The sequence below is a fragment of the Asterias amurensis genome, chromosome 8 (assembly GCF_032118995.1).
Source record: "Asterias amurensis chromosome 8, ASM3211899v1".
NCBI lineage: Eukaryota > Metazoa > Echinodermata > Asteroidea > Forcipulatida > Asteriidae > Asterias > Asterias amurensis.
Window position 1 is genome coordinate 3,545,644 of NC_092655.1, and position 15,165 is coordinate 3,560,808.

Consider the following 15,165-nt stretch of genomic DNA (forward strand, 5'->3'; position numbering starts at 1 on the left):
AGGAGTGTGTCGTATGCTTCAACGCATGATCACACGAAAACCGAAGCCGCTAATTCGCACACGGCTTTACCGTACAATCTGTCGTCCACTGGTCTTAGTATAGCGCCCCATTTCAAAGACACAAAATGGTTTCAAAAACTGTTGTTTATAAAAACAAATAGGCTAATCTAAAGTGATTTAAAGAGAATGTATTCAATGTTTCATAACAGATAAATGCATGAATGGTCTAGAGTAGTTATTCAACTAAAATTGCTCATAAAAAGTATTAAAGAAAAGATTTTAAATGAATAAATAACTGTAATCCTTCACTAGAGGCTTGACGCAGTTTTTTCAGTTTGATTTTTTGTTTGTTTATTTGCAAGAGGGAAAGGACTCGGGCATCCGACTTGGTTTCGCAAAGAGGGGCCAATTTCAAAAGACACTGGACACTATTGGTAATTTTCAAACACCAGTCTTCTCACTTGTGTTTCTCACCATAATAAGGCATACAAAAACAAACCTGTGAAAATTTGAACTCAATCGGTCGTCGAAGTTGCGAGATAATAATGGAAGAAAAAAAAACTCCCTAGTCACACATAGTTGTGTGCTTTCAGATGTTTGATTTCGGGACCTCCAAATCTTATTCCGAGTTCGAAACCAAAGCTTTCATCCTTTGTGGTTGAATTGTATTTCTTTTTTTTTTGGGGGGGGGGGGGGGTCGGGTGGGCGGAATATCTTTCCTCGTCTTCCACATCTAGGACCCCGGTTCAAATCCCGCTGGGGAAATATAATTAACTGGATATTAGTTTTCAATCCCTAACTTTTTTTGCATTGGAGTAATTCCAGTGAGTTTTCTACAAGGTGGCCCTAACCTCCCTTAATGAGCTTTCACAGTTGTTTTTTAAGGTGTGGCGGCGGATGGTCCCCACAGACAGATTTTGTGCACAGTCACTGGGGGTGGGGGTGGGGGGGTAATTAAAACAAAATCGGTACAACCTGCAACTAATTGCTACGCCCACTCACTGGAAGGTTTTAATGAATATTTGTAACTGTTGGGCTGACAGCTTGACATACAGCTTGACATATTAAGTGTTTGACACTTTTCCTCGTGACAAACAAGTAGAAAATAAATAAACCAAAAGTTGTATACGATTACGGACAAATTGTGTCATTCAGTCGGACAGTACTGGACCGTTTGCCAGCCGATCGTAGTTCTGGACAGGTCAACCACACTGACAAATAACTTCGTTCGATCGTTGTCCTTGGTCCATGCATCATACATGTTTTTGTACGCCAAAATAGAAATGGCAGCTTGGTCGTAGCGATGGGTATAAAGCGGTCCGCCATGGTTGAGCTTCAGCGTACTTTTGTCCGGTGCTATGCACTGACGACGCAGAGCACAGTCAACCCAGGGCGTTATCAACTTCTCCCGAATGAGGGTACTGTTGATGAAGAGTAGACGATTGGCTTCAAATGAAGGGGCGTGGTCCACGTCCTTTGAGTATTTGACCCTGTCCACGCCTAACTCCTTGAACATCGCTGGGTTGGTTCTAGTGATGATTAGTTTAGGGTCGTAGCGAACGATTCGTCTCATAAACCCGTGTTGCTCCTTCAAGTAGGGGTACATGACACGAGGGTCTCGTTGAAAACGGGCCGAGGCATCGCACCAGAAGACGACATCAAATTCCCGCAACGCCTCCTGAAACAAACAATTCATTGGTTTAGCGAGTGCGGTTTTTCCCCTCTAGACTTGATATCAAGTCGCTGTTTTCGGCAATTCGTATACGATGATCTCTACGCTGGAGTTGGAATCGTGTCTGATATATTCGTTTTTATTCACACGACAGCAATTAAACTGGGATCTCTTTGCCTAATTTTAGCATGGTTGTAATTAATGATCATTGTTTGACAATATTTTGCTAGAGAACTTGGACAGTAGATTGTTGTCCTTCACACGAGGTTCATTTTGTAAAATTATACGACCGTGCTAAAATTGAGCAAGACCCTTGCTTTGTGTGAAAGGGGCTAAAGATAGTGGCAGTAAGCTGGGGATTTGCTGAACATGTCATTACTTCTAAAACACTCTTGTACTTGCCTCGATTATGATAGGTTTGAAGGCGTACGTTAACAGTTTAGCCACATGAGACGGGTACTTGGAACTGTCGAATTTACGAAGCTTCACATTACACATACGTTTGACCTGTTAAAGAAAAGACAGCAACAAAAGAATATCATGCCTTGTAAGTTGAAAGTTACTGCAATGTATGACGGCCAAAATTAGGTGACAGTCATGCACGGTTTGCAATTTGCAATGTCCTAGTATCTGTCGGAGTTACAGAAGTGAATTATGAACGGGATGCATTCCGGGAGAAATTGAAAAGACCCTCACCTCTTTAATACTCTCCTTGCGCAGTCCAAGATCATAGGCGATAATTTTGGTGTGTGGTAGAAACTTCTGTACGGAGCCTAGCATTCCTTTGGCCTCCTTAAAATGGTTCTGGGAGAATCCGGTGATGATCACGGTCCGGTTAAACAGCTCCTCGGGGTCCAGATCGACCAAATCACGGGCCAACTGAAGCTCTCCATCTTCCGGCAGATTGACTTCTTCGATGACCTCTTCATTTTTGCTCGTGCCGGCATTTTTCCATGCAACGCCATTGGTGTCGTCACTAGCATGTGCTACGTCATCATTACGGTTGGGGTCTACGTTTATGTCATCGATATGCACACCCGGAGTGACGTCATCGTGTCTTGCTACGGCAACGAGAGCATCTGGGCTCCTGTTGAGACCTGTGAAAGATTTTTGATGTTGTCGTAAAAAATGTAAACTCTAGGCCTACTGATTTCTGGCGACAATGTGGAAGTAGTCGTTCAGTTCACGATTATTTGTGAAATTACGTACGCAACAGAAACTCATCGTCTTTTTACTCCGTCCTTATAGTGAATCTTTTGTAGGGCTCCTAGACTGTTTAAGTGGGCTTACCTGGTACATTGAAAAGAATGTACAATCCAAGAATCAAGCAGATGCAAGTGAGCATTAGTCTCCTTCTCAAGTATTGAAACATCACAGCCTGTGTAGTTCGAATGTCATCGGACTTTAGATCAGTTGATGCACACCTAATGAAAGGGGTTAAAGAATATATAAAGGTCCAAGTTGGGCAAAATGGTTGCTGACTCCCGTGCCTGCAGATACAAACCAGTGAAACTGTGGACAATTAGAGTAATTGTATTTCTTTAAAGGCACTGGATACTTGGTATTTGTCTAAGACCAGTGTTTATCAGAGTGCTTTCAGATGCCGAAAAAAGGCACGAGTGAGAAACTACTCAAATATCAAAAACTATATGCGACTGAATCATACTACACGTATTTTGGGTTGCTCTCTTGGCATGAGTACGGGAACTATTTTTGTCTTGGGGGGGGGGGGGGAGGGGGTGGTTTGTATGATATTTTACACGGGTCCAAAAAGTTGTTGTTATTTTCTTTTGTTTTCTCTCCCTTTTTTTAGCAGTGTCGGTTTCTTTCCCGTGGGGGCACCTGGGTGACTGTTCTTCTTTTCTTCTTTGAGATTGCCTGGAACTGGTTGCCTGTAAATTGCCTCGTGAAATGGCTCTTATACATACCATAGAGCTACGCATACACACCCAGTACTATGTCTACATAATGCACAATACCTAAACTTACGTTTCTTCCGATGCAGGCAGCAAAGCAGAGAGAAACCGTCTCACAAAACACGCCACTGGTCCCCAATAACGCTGACAGACTATGATGTGACGAGAGCTCTTTCAGAACTCACAGAATTCGTCAGAATCGAAAAACATAAGGAAAAAGCCTTGCTGTCGCTGTGGCCTATATATGCCTACACGAATTTTGCATCTTTGAAACTGAATAATTATTCAATATAGATCGCTTCAACCATGGAGGTAGCATCATACCTCGATGCTACAACTGAGCGCTGTTACGTAATGGTTTGTTTGCTTTGTTATTCAGAGAATGGTGTTTGGGGGTACCGGGTTTAGAAGGGGGGTAAAGCCGCTTCCAACATAGAAAATATTTCGTATAGGAATGTGCAGCTGATGACTACATGCAACAAAATACATCCGTAAGAACTAAATGCTAATAAGAGTAAACTTTTGGGGGTACAGCCGTGTATGGAAGGGGGTGTTCTTTTCAGAGTCAACACTCTCTCAAAAGAGATGTTTTCAGAGCCAATACACGCTCAAAAGAGTTATTCTTAGAGCCAACACTCCCTCAAAAGAGATCTTCTCAGATCCAACACTCCCTCTAAAGATATCTTGTACATGGTTGTACCCGCATAGTTACTTCTATCTCTCAATCTTCGGCGGAAAGAATTTACTGGGACACCGTTTTTTGTTAAATATATTATTTATTTTATTCAAACGAAATTTAACATTAAACTTACTAATCCTTTATGAACTTGAGTTCATAAAGCATGAGGTAACTTCAACTGAATAATTGGTGGCAAGTTCGAATTTAAAAACTTGGCGGCCTCCTTTGAAAGAAATAAAAATTAAAAGGCCCTCATTCTCCTCTTTTTGGAAAAACCCGGACGATCAACTGGTGTTTTCTTTTACTTGGCGTTAACAGTACGGCCATGACACATTATTGCAGCATACAAAAAAGGTGTGTGCGTTTAGATGGTTGATTTCGAGACCTCAAGTTCTAAATCTGAGGTCTCGAAATCAAATTCGTGGAAAATTTCTTCTTTCTCGAAAACTATGTCACTTCAGAGGGAGCCGTTTCTCACAATGTTTTATACCATCAACAGCTCCCCATTACTCGTTACCAAGAAAGGTTTTATGCTAATAACTATTTTGAGTAATTACCAATAGTGTCCACTGCCTTTAACAGTTCGGCCATGACACATACATTATGGCAGCATACAAAAAAGCAATGAACAAAGGTGATACATTTTTCAATATCTCGATTATGTAACCTACTTTTTATTTCATGAAATTCATTGTTTGGGAACAAAGCGTTTTCTTAATCAACGGCAAGAGTTTTGTCCAAACCCACTTTGTGACATTTTTTCTTCTATGAGTCAAGTAGGTTGGGGGAAATCCAACTGGAACATTTGCAAGAAAGTTTGAGCATAAAGTATTCCTCCTTCAGCGTGTATGCTAAAGAATACCATCAATTCATAATAAATATAACTCTAAAATTCATTGAATACATGTGGTTGACAGGATGATGTCAAGTAAACTATTCAACCAAAACTAATGAAAAGCATAAAATTCAAATTCCATTTTTTTGTATCATTATTCACCACACATCCAACATCCCAATTTAAATCCAATGAACAAGATGGATGGGAAACGAGAAGAAATGTTAAGCTTTTAAGCTACCAATTCAGGTAGGGACTTAAAGGCAGTGGACACTATTGGTAATTACTCAAAATAATTATTAGCATAAAACCTTACTTTGTAACAAGTAATGGGGAGAGGTTGGTGGTACAAAACATTGTGAGAAACAACTCCCTCTGAAGTGACGTAGTTTTCGAGAAAGAAGTAATTCCCCACGAATCTGATTTCGAGACCTCAAGTTTAGAAATTGAGGTCTCGAAATCAAGTATCTGAAAGCACACAACTTCCGTGTGACAAGGGTTATTTTTTCTTTCATAGTTATCTCTCAACTCAGACGACCAATCAAGCTCAAATTTTCATAGGTTTGTTATTTTATGTATATGTTGAGATACTTTAAGTGATAAGACTGGTCTTTGACAATTACCAATAGTGTCCATTGCCTTTAAAACCCAACCCACTAGAAAGGTTCTGGTCTACGGTGGGTTTCGAACCGTGGTACACAGAGGTGAAAGGCAGTGAACAAAACACTGAGCAAACCTGTTCCCTTTCCCCTAGAGATTGATGGTAGTAAGTTTCAGATGCGCAGCTGAAGGAAAAAGCCTGATAAGCACACAAAAAATTTTGAGTAGCAACTGACACAATTTCTCGCTATGCTATACAAAGGAAAATCGTGCAATGGGATGGCTAAGACCAAAAATGTAATTTTGTATCTCAAATTTACAATTCATTTATTTTATTTACATTGAATACTATAAAACAAAACACCAGGGCTCTCATTTTACACTTGTTCAGTGTCAGCCAGTAGGCTCAACACAAACATGTTCATTGGTCTTTTGTTTCTTCAATCCAACATCTTTGTGTCAAAAGAATGATGTTCAAATGTTGAGTTTGAGCCTCACAAACATCTTTCAATCCCGCTAAGTATCAACCATAAAACAAAAGAGATAACTCTTCCTTGAGTGTTTTGTTAAAATAGAACAGTTTGTAGATGATAAAAACTGTCTTCTCATTTTGATTCTAGTCTCTTTTTATTTTGATTCTTGTCTTGTAAATAAATCTTGACCCGGTAATGATTCTGAGCTACAAGTCCTAAGGTCTTGTGAATTTTTGCCCTGAGTTTAACCCCTGGTAACACCCGTTCCTTCCCACAAGAAATAGACCGATCCAGTAGGCTCCACCCACGACGCAAGAACACGAGGGGCTCTCCAATGCCTTTCTGCACAACTCTGCCACTCGCGCCAAGCATACGCGCACGCATGTCCAACCTTAGTGTCGGACCTTCATTGCGCTGTGATTGGTCAATACGCAATTGGGCTTCATGGATCGGTCTATTCATGTTTTAGACAAACGAATCATCTCAATCAAGGAAAACGAAACTTCAACGCTGCCACTGTGATTCCTTGATCCATGATTCTTTATCTCGAATACCTTAACCACTGTGAATACATACACCATGCACTGTCAAAATTCCCCTGCTAAAAAATATATATATAAATTATGCTTCGCATGAAATACTTGATAACCACGGTTGAATTGATATTGAATTATGCTTCGCATAAAATACTTGATAACCACTGCAAAATTGATAATTGACAATGCAGTCCAAGTTACAATAACTGTTTAAAAACATGCGTACAGAATGTTGTAAAAAGGTTCGTTGATCTAATATAATTTACACTATTTACAATTGTCAGTTTTAGTGGGCTCTACCACTTAACACTGCAACAAAACACTCCTTATAAGCACTTGTTGGCTCACAAGGCTGAATAAACAAAATGGTGTTGACTGCAATCCCCAACTTTCCAGAAGAGCCACCTTAACATCCTCACTTGTATATTGGCACATCCAAGGAAAACTGTTCTCAATATAAATAGTCTTAGAACTGTCCAAACGTGGCATTCAATGCCTACTCAGGTTCCGACTCTCTGAGTGTCGCGTCGCTTGGGCTGTCCCCATCTTCTGGTTTCCAGTGCTGTGCTGGCTCGGGATCTGCGACGCGGCCTTCTGCTTCAGAAGGGTCCAGTCAAAGACGTAGTCGTATGTGTGGTTGAGGGTACGGAACAGGATTCGGAACAACTGCCTCAGGTACATGTAGTCTGGATTCTCATCAAAGCGAAGACCCCTTGAGTAGTTCAAGTACATGGCAAACTCCGCTGGAAATCCCTGTTGAAGATTTGATAAACAGTTTCAGGAAAATAGGATCCAATTCAAACTTTAAAGGCACTGAACACAATTGGCAATTACTGTGTGTGTAAATGTGCAGGCATGTGCCACAGAAATCAAACCGGGAATGCTGCATGCTTCAATATATACGTGTTTAGATTGCATATGGCCTGCCCTACAAGATCGTCACTTTCATAGCATCAAAGGGGCTATTCGATACGGTCTTTAAATGCCATGCAGCCAGGGTATCACACCCAAGTTTACGATACAACCTGGAAAGCAGCAGCCAGGGGGTCACCAGAAGGGGATGTGACTTATTATGGGCAGTAACGTGTGACCTAAACTGACCTTGCAGAGCACCTCTACGGGTGTAGACATCTTCTTCTCGCTAATCTTCTCATATTTCTGCTTCTTGGTTGCGGCTTTAAGACCTTGCCACGGTAAACTGGTCCTATTGAAGTACATCAGGACGTAACCTAGCGACTCCATGTCGTCTCGCCGACTGGAAGATGGATAAAGAAAGAAGGAGTTGATTAATGTTACTATGGTCTAAAAAGACGAACAGCTTAACATAAAGATGAATGGCTCAGTGTTGTAGTATTAAGGACCTGTGTCAGAAGGCACAAAGAGACTAGGGCTCAATTTCATGACTCTGCTTACTGTGAGCAAAGAATCGGCGCTTAGAGAAGCAGTGAAATTCAAGCCTTTTTCTTGGGTTAGCGGGGAATTTTGGCTTCTGCGCTTGCATACTTCACATAACTAGGCATCTAGGCTTACACAGCTAGCACAGAAATTTGGCGCTTGCATGTAAGTGGAGAATGGTGATCGTAAGCGCAGAATTCAGCGGTTAACAGAGCCACGGTGGATTAGGTATAGCGTATGATGGATGAGGTGTGTTTTGTACCATGCAAACCGCACTCTTGACACAATATGCTAATAATGCCTCCTGGCCACCAATCCTCCACTCTTTAGGTTTGTACTGGAAAAAATGAATCTACAATTCTTGATTTGTGTAATTCATAATCATAGACGTTAAACCAATGTTTGTATAAGGAAATTGGCTGAAGCCAGCTTGGTGTTTATATCACTTTGTGGGCGTTTGCCAAGTTCCCTTGACCCCATTCAACTGACGTCATCATCAGAATAATCTTGGATGCACCATATTGGTGGGCAATGTCACTGTGGTGTTATTCAGTGAATGCGCATTTTAGGCGATGCAGCGTTTCCACATAAACCTATTGACCACCAAATGGTGAGCGTGCACAATCGCTGCGTGGGATGTGCGTGCAAGGGGTTAATATAGCCCAAGGTTGCTCACCTTTGTTCGATGCCGAGATGTGCGTTGATGCTGGCGTACCTCGCTGTCCCCGTCAGATTCTTGTCTTCCCTGTAAGGAATATGAGCCTTCGTTCTGGTGTCCCGATATTTCTTGGCAAGTCCAAAGTCAATGATGAAAAGCTAAACAAACAAAAAGGATATAGCGTCAACAATAAATGGCAACACCATACATCTGTATATAGCACTTTGGATTGAACAACATTCATTACTAATCATCAAATACTAAACATACCTGGTTACAATGTTTCCCAATACCCATCAGAAAGTTATCAGGCTTTATATCTCTGTGGATGAAGTTCTTGTTGTGGACAAACTCAATGCGGCTGATCATCTGCAAATAAATACATCAGGAGTTATTATAGTTTGGAGGAGGGAATCGGAGAAAGAATCGAGGCCTGGAATTATACAAAGACATTCAAAAGTACACCTGCTTGTGTACAGTGTAGCTGACAAACTACATAACTTCGGAGCAGATCAAAAGTGTACGTCACCCATAGAGTTATATATAAGAACTAGAGGGCGCACGAGTGATGCTTCGTGCACAAACACCACGGGACCGCAAGATGACAAGCACGCCATTCTGCACGCGCGTTGAATATGAAATATACGTTTGAGGTTTTTTTTATTGAACGCTCACGCGATGCTGTTTGTTCAACTTACAAAATGGTCGCACAAACACACGCTGTGAGGTGCCAGTTTTGTCAACTTAGAAAATGGCCGCCTGCGCGCGTATATAGGCCAGTGCGCCCTCTAGTTCTTATATATAACTCTATGACTTCACCGCAAGTTAATCCATTGAAATCATTGGGCCTGTAAAACGGGACCAGTTTACATTGGCCCATGCTGAAGTGTTTTGGCGCCCTCTTTCACACTTTCACAGGAACTAACCTAGGCTTAGCAGGCTTGTAAGCTTCGTTTTTGAAAGGGAAAGGGTACCAAGGCATTTTCTCCCTAAAGATGAGGAAATTGAAAATTTAGACAGGAGCTGGTGAACAAGGGCACCACGATTGATGTTGTGTCATGCTTGCAGTTCCGGTCCTCTGCATGCAGTGTGTGCGTAATGTTGTGTACATCATGTAGTGTTGTTTTATTCAAAATGTGTACACGGAAATGTGAATTGACTGCGAATCTCCTTGTGAAACAATTGGTACCAACTGGCAACATCCGGTCATGGTGGTATCTGGGTATTGTTCACAAGCTTCGAAGTGTGACGTCAGATGTCCAGGCTAGAACTAACCGAGCATGAACTTGAAACCATACAGTAGGCCTATCACTGTCACAAATCAAATACCAAAACAGAATAAATTGAATACCTGATCGGCCAGCATCAAAACAGTCTTCATTGTAAACTTGCGACCACAGAAATTGAAGAGATCCTCAAGGCTAGGTCCCAGCAGGTCCATAACAAGGACATTGTACTCTTTCTCCTGACCAAACCAACTGGAAAGAGAAAAACAAATCCTATTGATTAGATCAAGGGAACTTGTTATAACACTACATGACAGGCGTGTGGTTTCCACAGTGGAAAAATGGACATAAAACACATTACGTACATCTTCATCACGTGAAAAAAATTAATGCTGTTTTCTGATGATTGATGATTTTGAGCCTGTTCCAACTACAATCTACTCAGTGTTTATATAGACTAAATGTACTGTACAAATGTAAATGTATCACTAATTTTAGCATTTTTGTGTACATGTAATATTATATATGACATTTTGATGGCCCTCCCTAGATATAACCTGTGCTCTTTGTGATTGAGCCTGTGTTGAATTGAAAACACTTTTAAATCAGGGTTTTCAAAGGCAAAGTCAATGGACACACATGATGGAATATATACAAAAATATCCCTTCTTTTGAAAAAAATGATTGGAATAAATAATAATAATTGGCTTTTGTAATGTCAAATGACGTGTTCAAGGCACAGCAGAGACAATGTAAACAAAAGAGACAATGTAAACAGCAGAGACAATGTAAACAAAACAAAACACCCAGTATACACTTAATATCCATGACTGGACCAGGCATTTTATTTTTAAAATGTTAACCATCACTGTTTGCTCATGTCGTGAATGCATCTGTTCAGAATGCACAACACTGCAGAGAGATGAAGAAGTTCAAAGGCATGCATCACATTGTCTGTGTAATGAATTGTACCTTCAATTCATGCATGCTACCACTTTGCATTACTGCGCAGTAAGTACACGTACATGCAACCGAGAAACCTAGATTATGTTAATTGGGCCTTCTAATCAATAATTCATGTCAATATTAGTAACATGCACTGTATCAGCAAGAAATTTGACTAAACGCAAATTGATGCCTTTAGCCTGAATAATATCAAATTTAAAACATTGTAGTAGACAACAGGTACATTTTTATTTGTCTTTAAAAAAAAAAAAAACATTTCCAAATTCAACCTAGGACTTGAATATTGAATACTTTCTAATAATCATGACAAATTTTGCCTTGATAATAATCTCATTCTTTTATGAGTTTATGTTCGACCATTGTACTGAGTGGCAGTTCAAAAATGATTACTAATATGATTTACTTCATGAAAAAATAATGTATTAATTAAAAAGGCTGTCAAATTTCAAATTAATCAATTTTGAAAATTTAGTGAACAAATATCTACACAAAGGTGTAGTAATGATCACCATTCTGCACATCAAAAGCATGTTGCTGTCCAATGCATGATACATGTACATGTACTGTAGGCCTAAAAGTACTTTACTTTTACCTAAACATAAAAACAACAAAGTGCCTTTTAATATTCAGAAACTCTTTGGCTAATGCTGAAAGACCATTTAATAGCAGTGTACATGTGGTGTATGTCAGCATTTCAATTCCAAGGTCATGAGATAGCTTTCAAGATAACCCTAGCCTTCAATCAAGCATGTCAAGACTTGGAAGAAAAGGCCCAGGCAGGTACAGTCCAAGTTCTTCAAGTAGTCATCTTAGTTAGCTCCCCTAATGTGCAGTTTTTATATTTTTTATGGGAGCGGTATTTACCATGAATTTGACTCCATTGTAAATTTTGATTACAAATCAAACAGCACTTAGTGCCACAATGGATCGGAAATTAAAAGAACTACTTCGTTTTAGATGTGGGATTGTGGGTGAAAACCCAAATTGGGGAAAACCCAGGCCTATTGGACATTGGACTGAAAACCCAATCCATACGCAAGGCTCTGTGTCTGAGTTGGGATTTGAACTAGGATTCGCAGAGGTGAAAGGCAGGGAAAGAAACCACTGAGCCTACCAGATCTTCCAACTTCCCAGTGAATATCTACTTGATGAGCCAAACAAACGTGTTTTTTATAACACACATTATGATGGGGATGGAGGTGTGACCTTGTCTTGAATTAACCCATAATTGTATGCATAATAAATATGGTGATTACATACATTATATGTAGGTATAACAAGGACATAACGTACACTGTAAGCACATTGTTCACAGTGAATGAACACAGAGCAAGAGCGAAACATATCACTTCAAGGTAATAATTTGCCACCTTTCAAGAGTCCTTGACAGTTTTTGTACACTCTAAAAGTACAAAATAAATTATGCTAAAGAAATAAATAAAAACATAGGCCCTTACAAAACAATAGAAATGAGACCTTTAAAACAATACTATAAAAACTTTAAGTTTACATTTATAATAACAGTGAGCTTGGTATGATCTGCACTAAATTTATGTGTGGCATGTTTTTAGAAGTCACTAGTTGATTGGTAACTGGCTAAGGCTGGTGGCGCCATGCATTCACACGAATAGTTATGCCAACAGTTATGCCTACCTGTATGTGGACAGTTCATAAAAAAGGTGCAAACTCTAATTAAATTATGCACCACTGGGTCAACTTGTACCTTATGCAGTGTACTTTTAACTTTTTTTGTTACACAACAACAACATTGGGAGTTGACTATTGAATCCTTAGTAGGCATGTTAGGCCTACATGTATAGCCCCCCCCCCCCCCCCCAATTTTACTGTACTGCTAGTTGCATGGTACAGCTGAGGTTTAATGGCTTCCACAAACTGTCAAACAAAACAGCAAGGGTTGAATGTGGAAGGGCTTTAGTCAAGCATGCATCAAGCATTTATTTTGAGTTCATTAAATTGAGTGCTGGTTAGTACAAATGTGTGTACAGTACCTACCAAGCAATTCTTGAGACAATCAAATATCAGTGTAAAAATGGGTGTGAATCCAAAACCTGATTCAATTTTAAATGGGAGGTAGGTCTATCTAGGGTGAGGGAGAGCACCCTTTTACCCTGCCAGCTGGGGTAGAGGGTGGATGAGGGCACCTTTTAACCATTAACCCTGTGAGCTGGGGTGGAGGGTGGGGCAGGGTACACAACTCTGCCAGCTGGGGTGGAGGGTGGGGGAGGGCACCCTTTTACCCTGACGGCGTGGGTGGGGTGGATGAGGGCACCCAACCCTGCCAGCTGGGGTAGAGGGTGGATGAGGGCACCTTTTAACCATTAACCCTGTGAGCTGGGGTGGAGGGTGGGGCAGGGTACACAACCCTGCCAGCTGGGGTGGAGGGTGGGGGAGGGCACCCTTCAACCCTGCTAACCATGACGGAGAGTGGATGAGGGCACCCTTTAACCCAGCCAGTCTGGGCGGAGGGTGCAGAGGGTGCCTTTCAACCCTGCCAACCGTGGGGGAGGGTAGGCTGCCAGCCATATGGTGGAATGAAGGAGACATACGTACCTGTTTTTAGGGATGCCAATACCTCCTTGTAGAATCTTATAGAGTTTGCTCTCGTACAGCAGCTGGGATGTCTTGCTTTCAGAGACTCCAACTTACTGCAACTTCCTGTGGAGTGCAATCGGAGAAGTGAGATTTGGGAGGGTCAGAGAAATTATGGATTCTTGGCAACTATTAAACTAACAATCAGAAAATCCTGGGGAAAGATATGTGAAATACATTTGTTAACCACAAGTGACTAAAAGTCAAAGTATGAATGTATGTTGTTCTTTTAATTCAAAATTTGGCATTCCATAATTAAGATTGTCATTGGATTCAACAGCTCCTTGTAGTTTATTAGACAAACTTGCTCTGCAGTCCACTGCAAAAAATTCTCTTGTTACATTGACATTGGATGGACTTCCTCAGCAGTATAGTAAGCACATTTCTCAAGTGCTTACCAAACATAGTGCACATTTCAGAAACAGGTTAATACCAGTCATAATTACACTTAATTCAATTAAATTCTGTTCACTTTATTCCCAATCCATTCAGGTAAACAAAACACCAGGTAGTGAATAATGAATAATATTTTTATAAGCAAATGCAATTAATGTTTATTAATATTAAACATTGTTGTGACTGGTCACTGGTGGCCCATAGGTTTATCGCGATTCAGAACCGCAATGCTTTGTGAACTGGTCACTGGTGGCCCATAGGTTTATCGCGATTCAGAACCGCAATGCTTTGTGAAATTGTGGGAAGCATATGGGGCAGTTTGCTATGCGATGTATGTTGTCATGCACGACTCGCGCACGCATCGCCTATATAATTGTGTGGGTTCAACAGCGCCCTCTTTTGATATTTTGCTATTGATTGGCGATAAAGTTAACCCTTAAATTCATTTATAAAATTGGGCCCTGGACGCAAGTCTCATTATATTCATGGACATGGTAATAAAAACTCAATCTATTCTAAATCAGTCAATGGTAGTAGTAGTATTGTAGTAATGGTATATTTATTAACTGATTAAACGTAATATCAAAAATTACTCCAGACACCAAATCAAAATCAAATGTAACTTTACATGCTTTTAAAACATAATTTTAATTAAGACTAAGACACCACCATCATACCATGGGGAAGATTTCTTCCTCCATGAACAAAAACACACCGGACACACATGCCGGACAGACAGATCATCTTTAATTGCCTGGCAGAGTATGGGCAGAGAGATACACTTCAAAATCTACTCACGTCGCCATTGCTGATGTTAATTCCCAGGTAGATGTCACCGAAGGAGCCACTGCCGATTTTCCTCACGAGTCTGTACTTCCCACCGACTATAAATCTGATTTCGTCGTTGAACCTGACATGGTTTTAACACAGTTACATGCAAACTATTCAGAGAGTAAAACTGTATGATTAAATCACCGAGGGACCCACGGTCATGATGGTAAACAAATGTGTTACTTGTTGTTAGTCAAGGGTCCAAATGGTTGATAGTTGTTTACACGACAACAACCATACACATGTACATAGTGTAGTACAGAGTATACACAGTGTTGTTGTGTGAAAAGACGAGGTGACACGTAGGAATCGACTACTCGTATTTGATACTCATGACATCATTAAAATCGGTAGCTTCTAATAATCGAAATA

General features: G+C 40.5%; 2 protein-coding genes across 2 annotated transcripts; both read right to left on the minus strand.

Moving 5' to 3' along the window:
* Positions 1-982: 982 nt before the first annotated feature.
* Positions 983-3,890, minus strand: LOC139941145 (uncharacterized). Its single transcript, XM_071937595.1, has 5 exons — positions 3,662-3,890; positions 2,963-3,096; positions 2,369-2,769; positions 2,075-2,179; positions 983-1,678 (listed from the first exon to the last, which is right to left on the minus strand). The coding sequence occupies exons 2-5, from the start codon at positions 3,042-3,044 to the stop codon at positions 1,148-1,150; spliced, it is 1,119 nt and encodes a 372-aa protein (XP_071793696.1). The 5' UTR covers positions 3,045-3,096; positions 3,662-3,890; the 3' UTR covers positions 983-1,147.
* Positions 3,891-3,973: 83 nt separating this feature from the next.
* Positions 3,974-15,049, minus strand: LOC139941146 (casein kinase I-like). Its single transcript, XM_071937596.1, is given in 10 exon segments — positions 3,974-7,464; positions 7,813-7,966; positions 8,783-8,922; positions 9,035-9,133; positions 10,116-10,242; positions 13,528-13,591; positions 13,594-13,628; positions 13,845-13,849; positions 14,761-14,855; positions 14,858-15,049. Coding segments are annotated over 10 exon segments (1,005 nt in total). The 5' UTR covers positions 14,880-15,049; the 3' UTR covers positions 3,974-7,200.
* Positions 15,050-15,165: the final 116 nt, after the last annotated feature.

What these genes read in the sequence shown, in the direction of transcription:
- LOC139941145 (XM_071937595.1), bottom strand. Translation starts at nt 3,044, where the DNA reads ATGTTTCAATACTTGAGAAGGAGACTAATGCTCACTTGCATCTGCTTG. An exon ending in CATTCTTTTCAATGTACCAG is followed by an intron (nt 2,770 to 2,962) that starts GTAAGCCCACTT and finishes AATCTTTCACAG; the next exon opens with GTCTCAACAGGAGCCCAGAT. An exon ending in TCAAACCTATCATAATCGAG is followed by an intron (nt 1,679 to 2,074) that starts GCAAGTACAAGA and finishes TGTTTGTTTCAG; the next exon opens with GAGGCGTTGCGGGAATTTGA.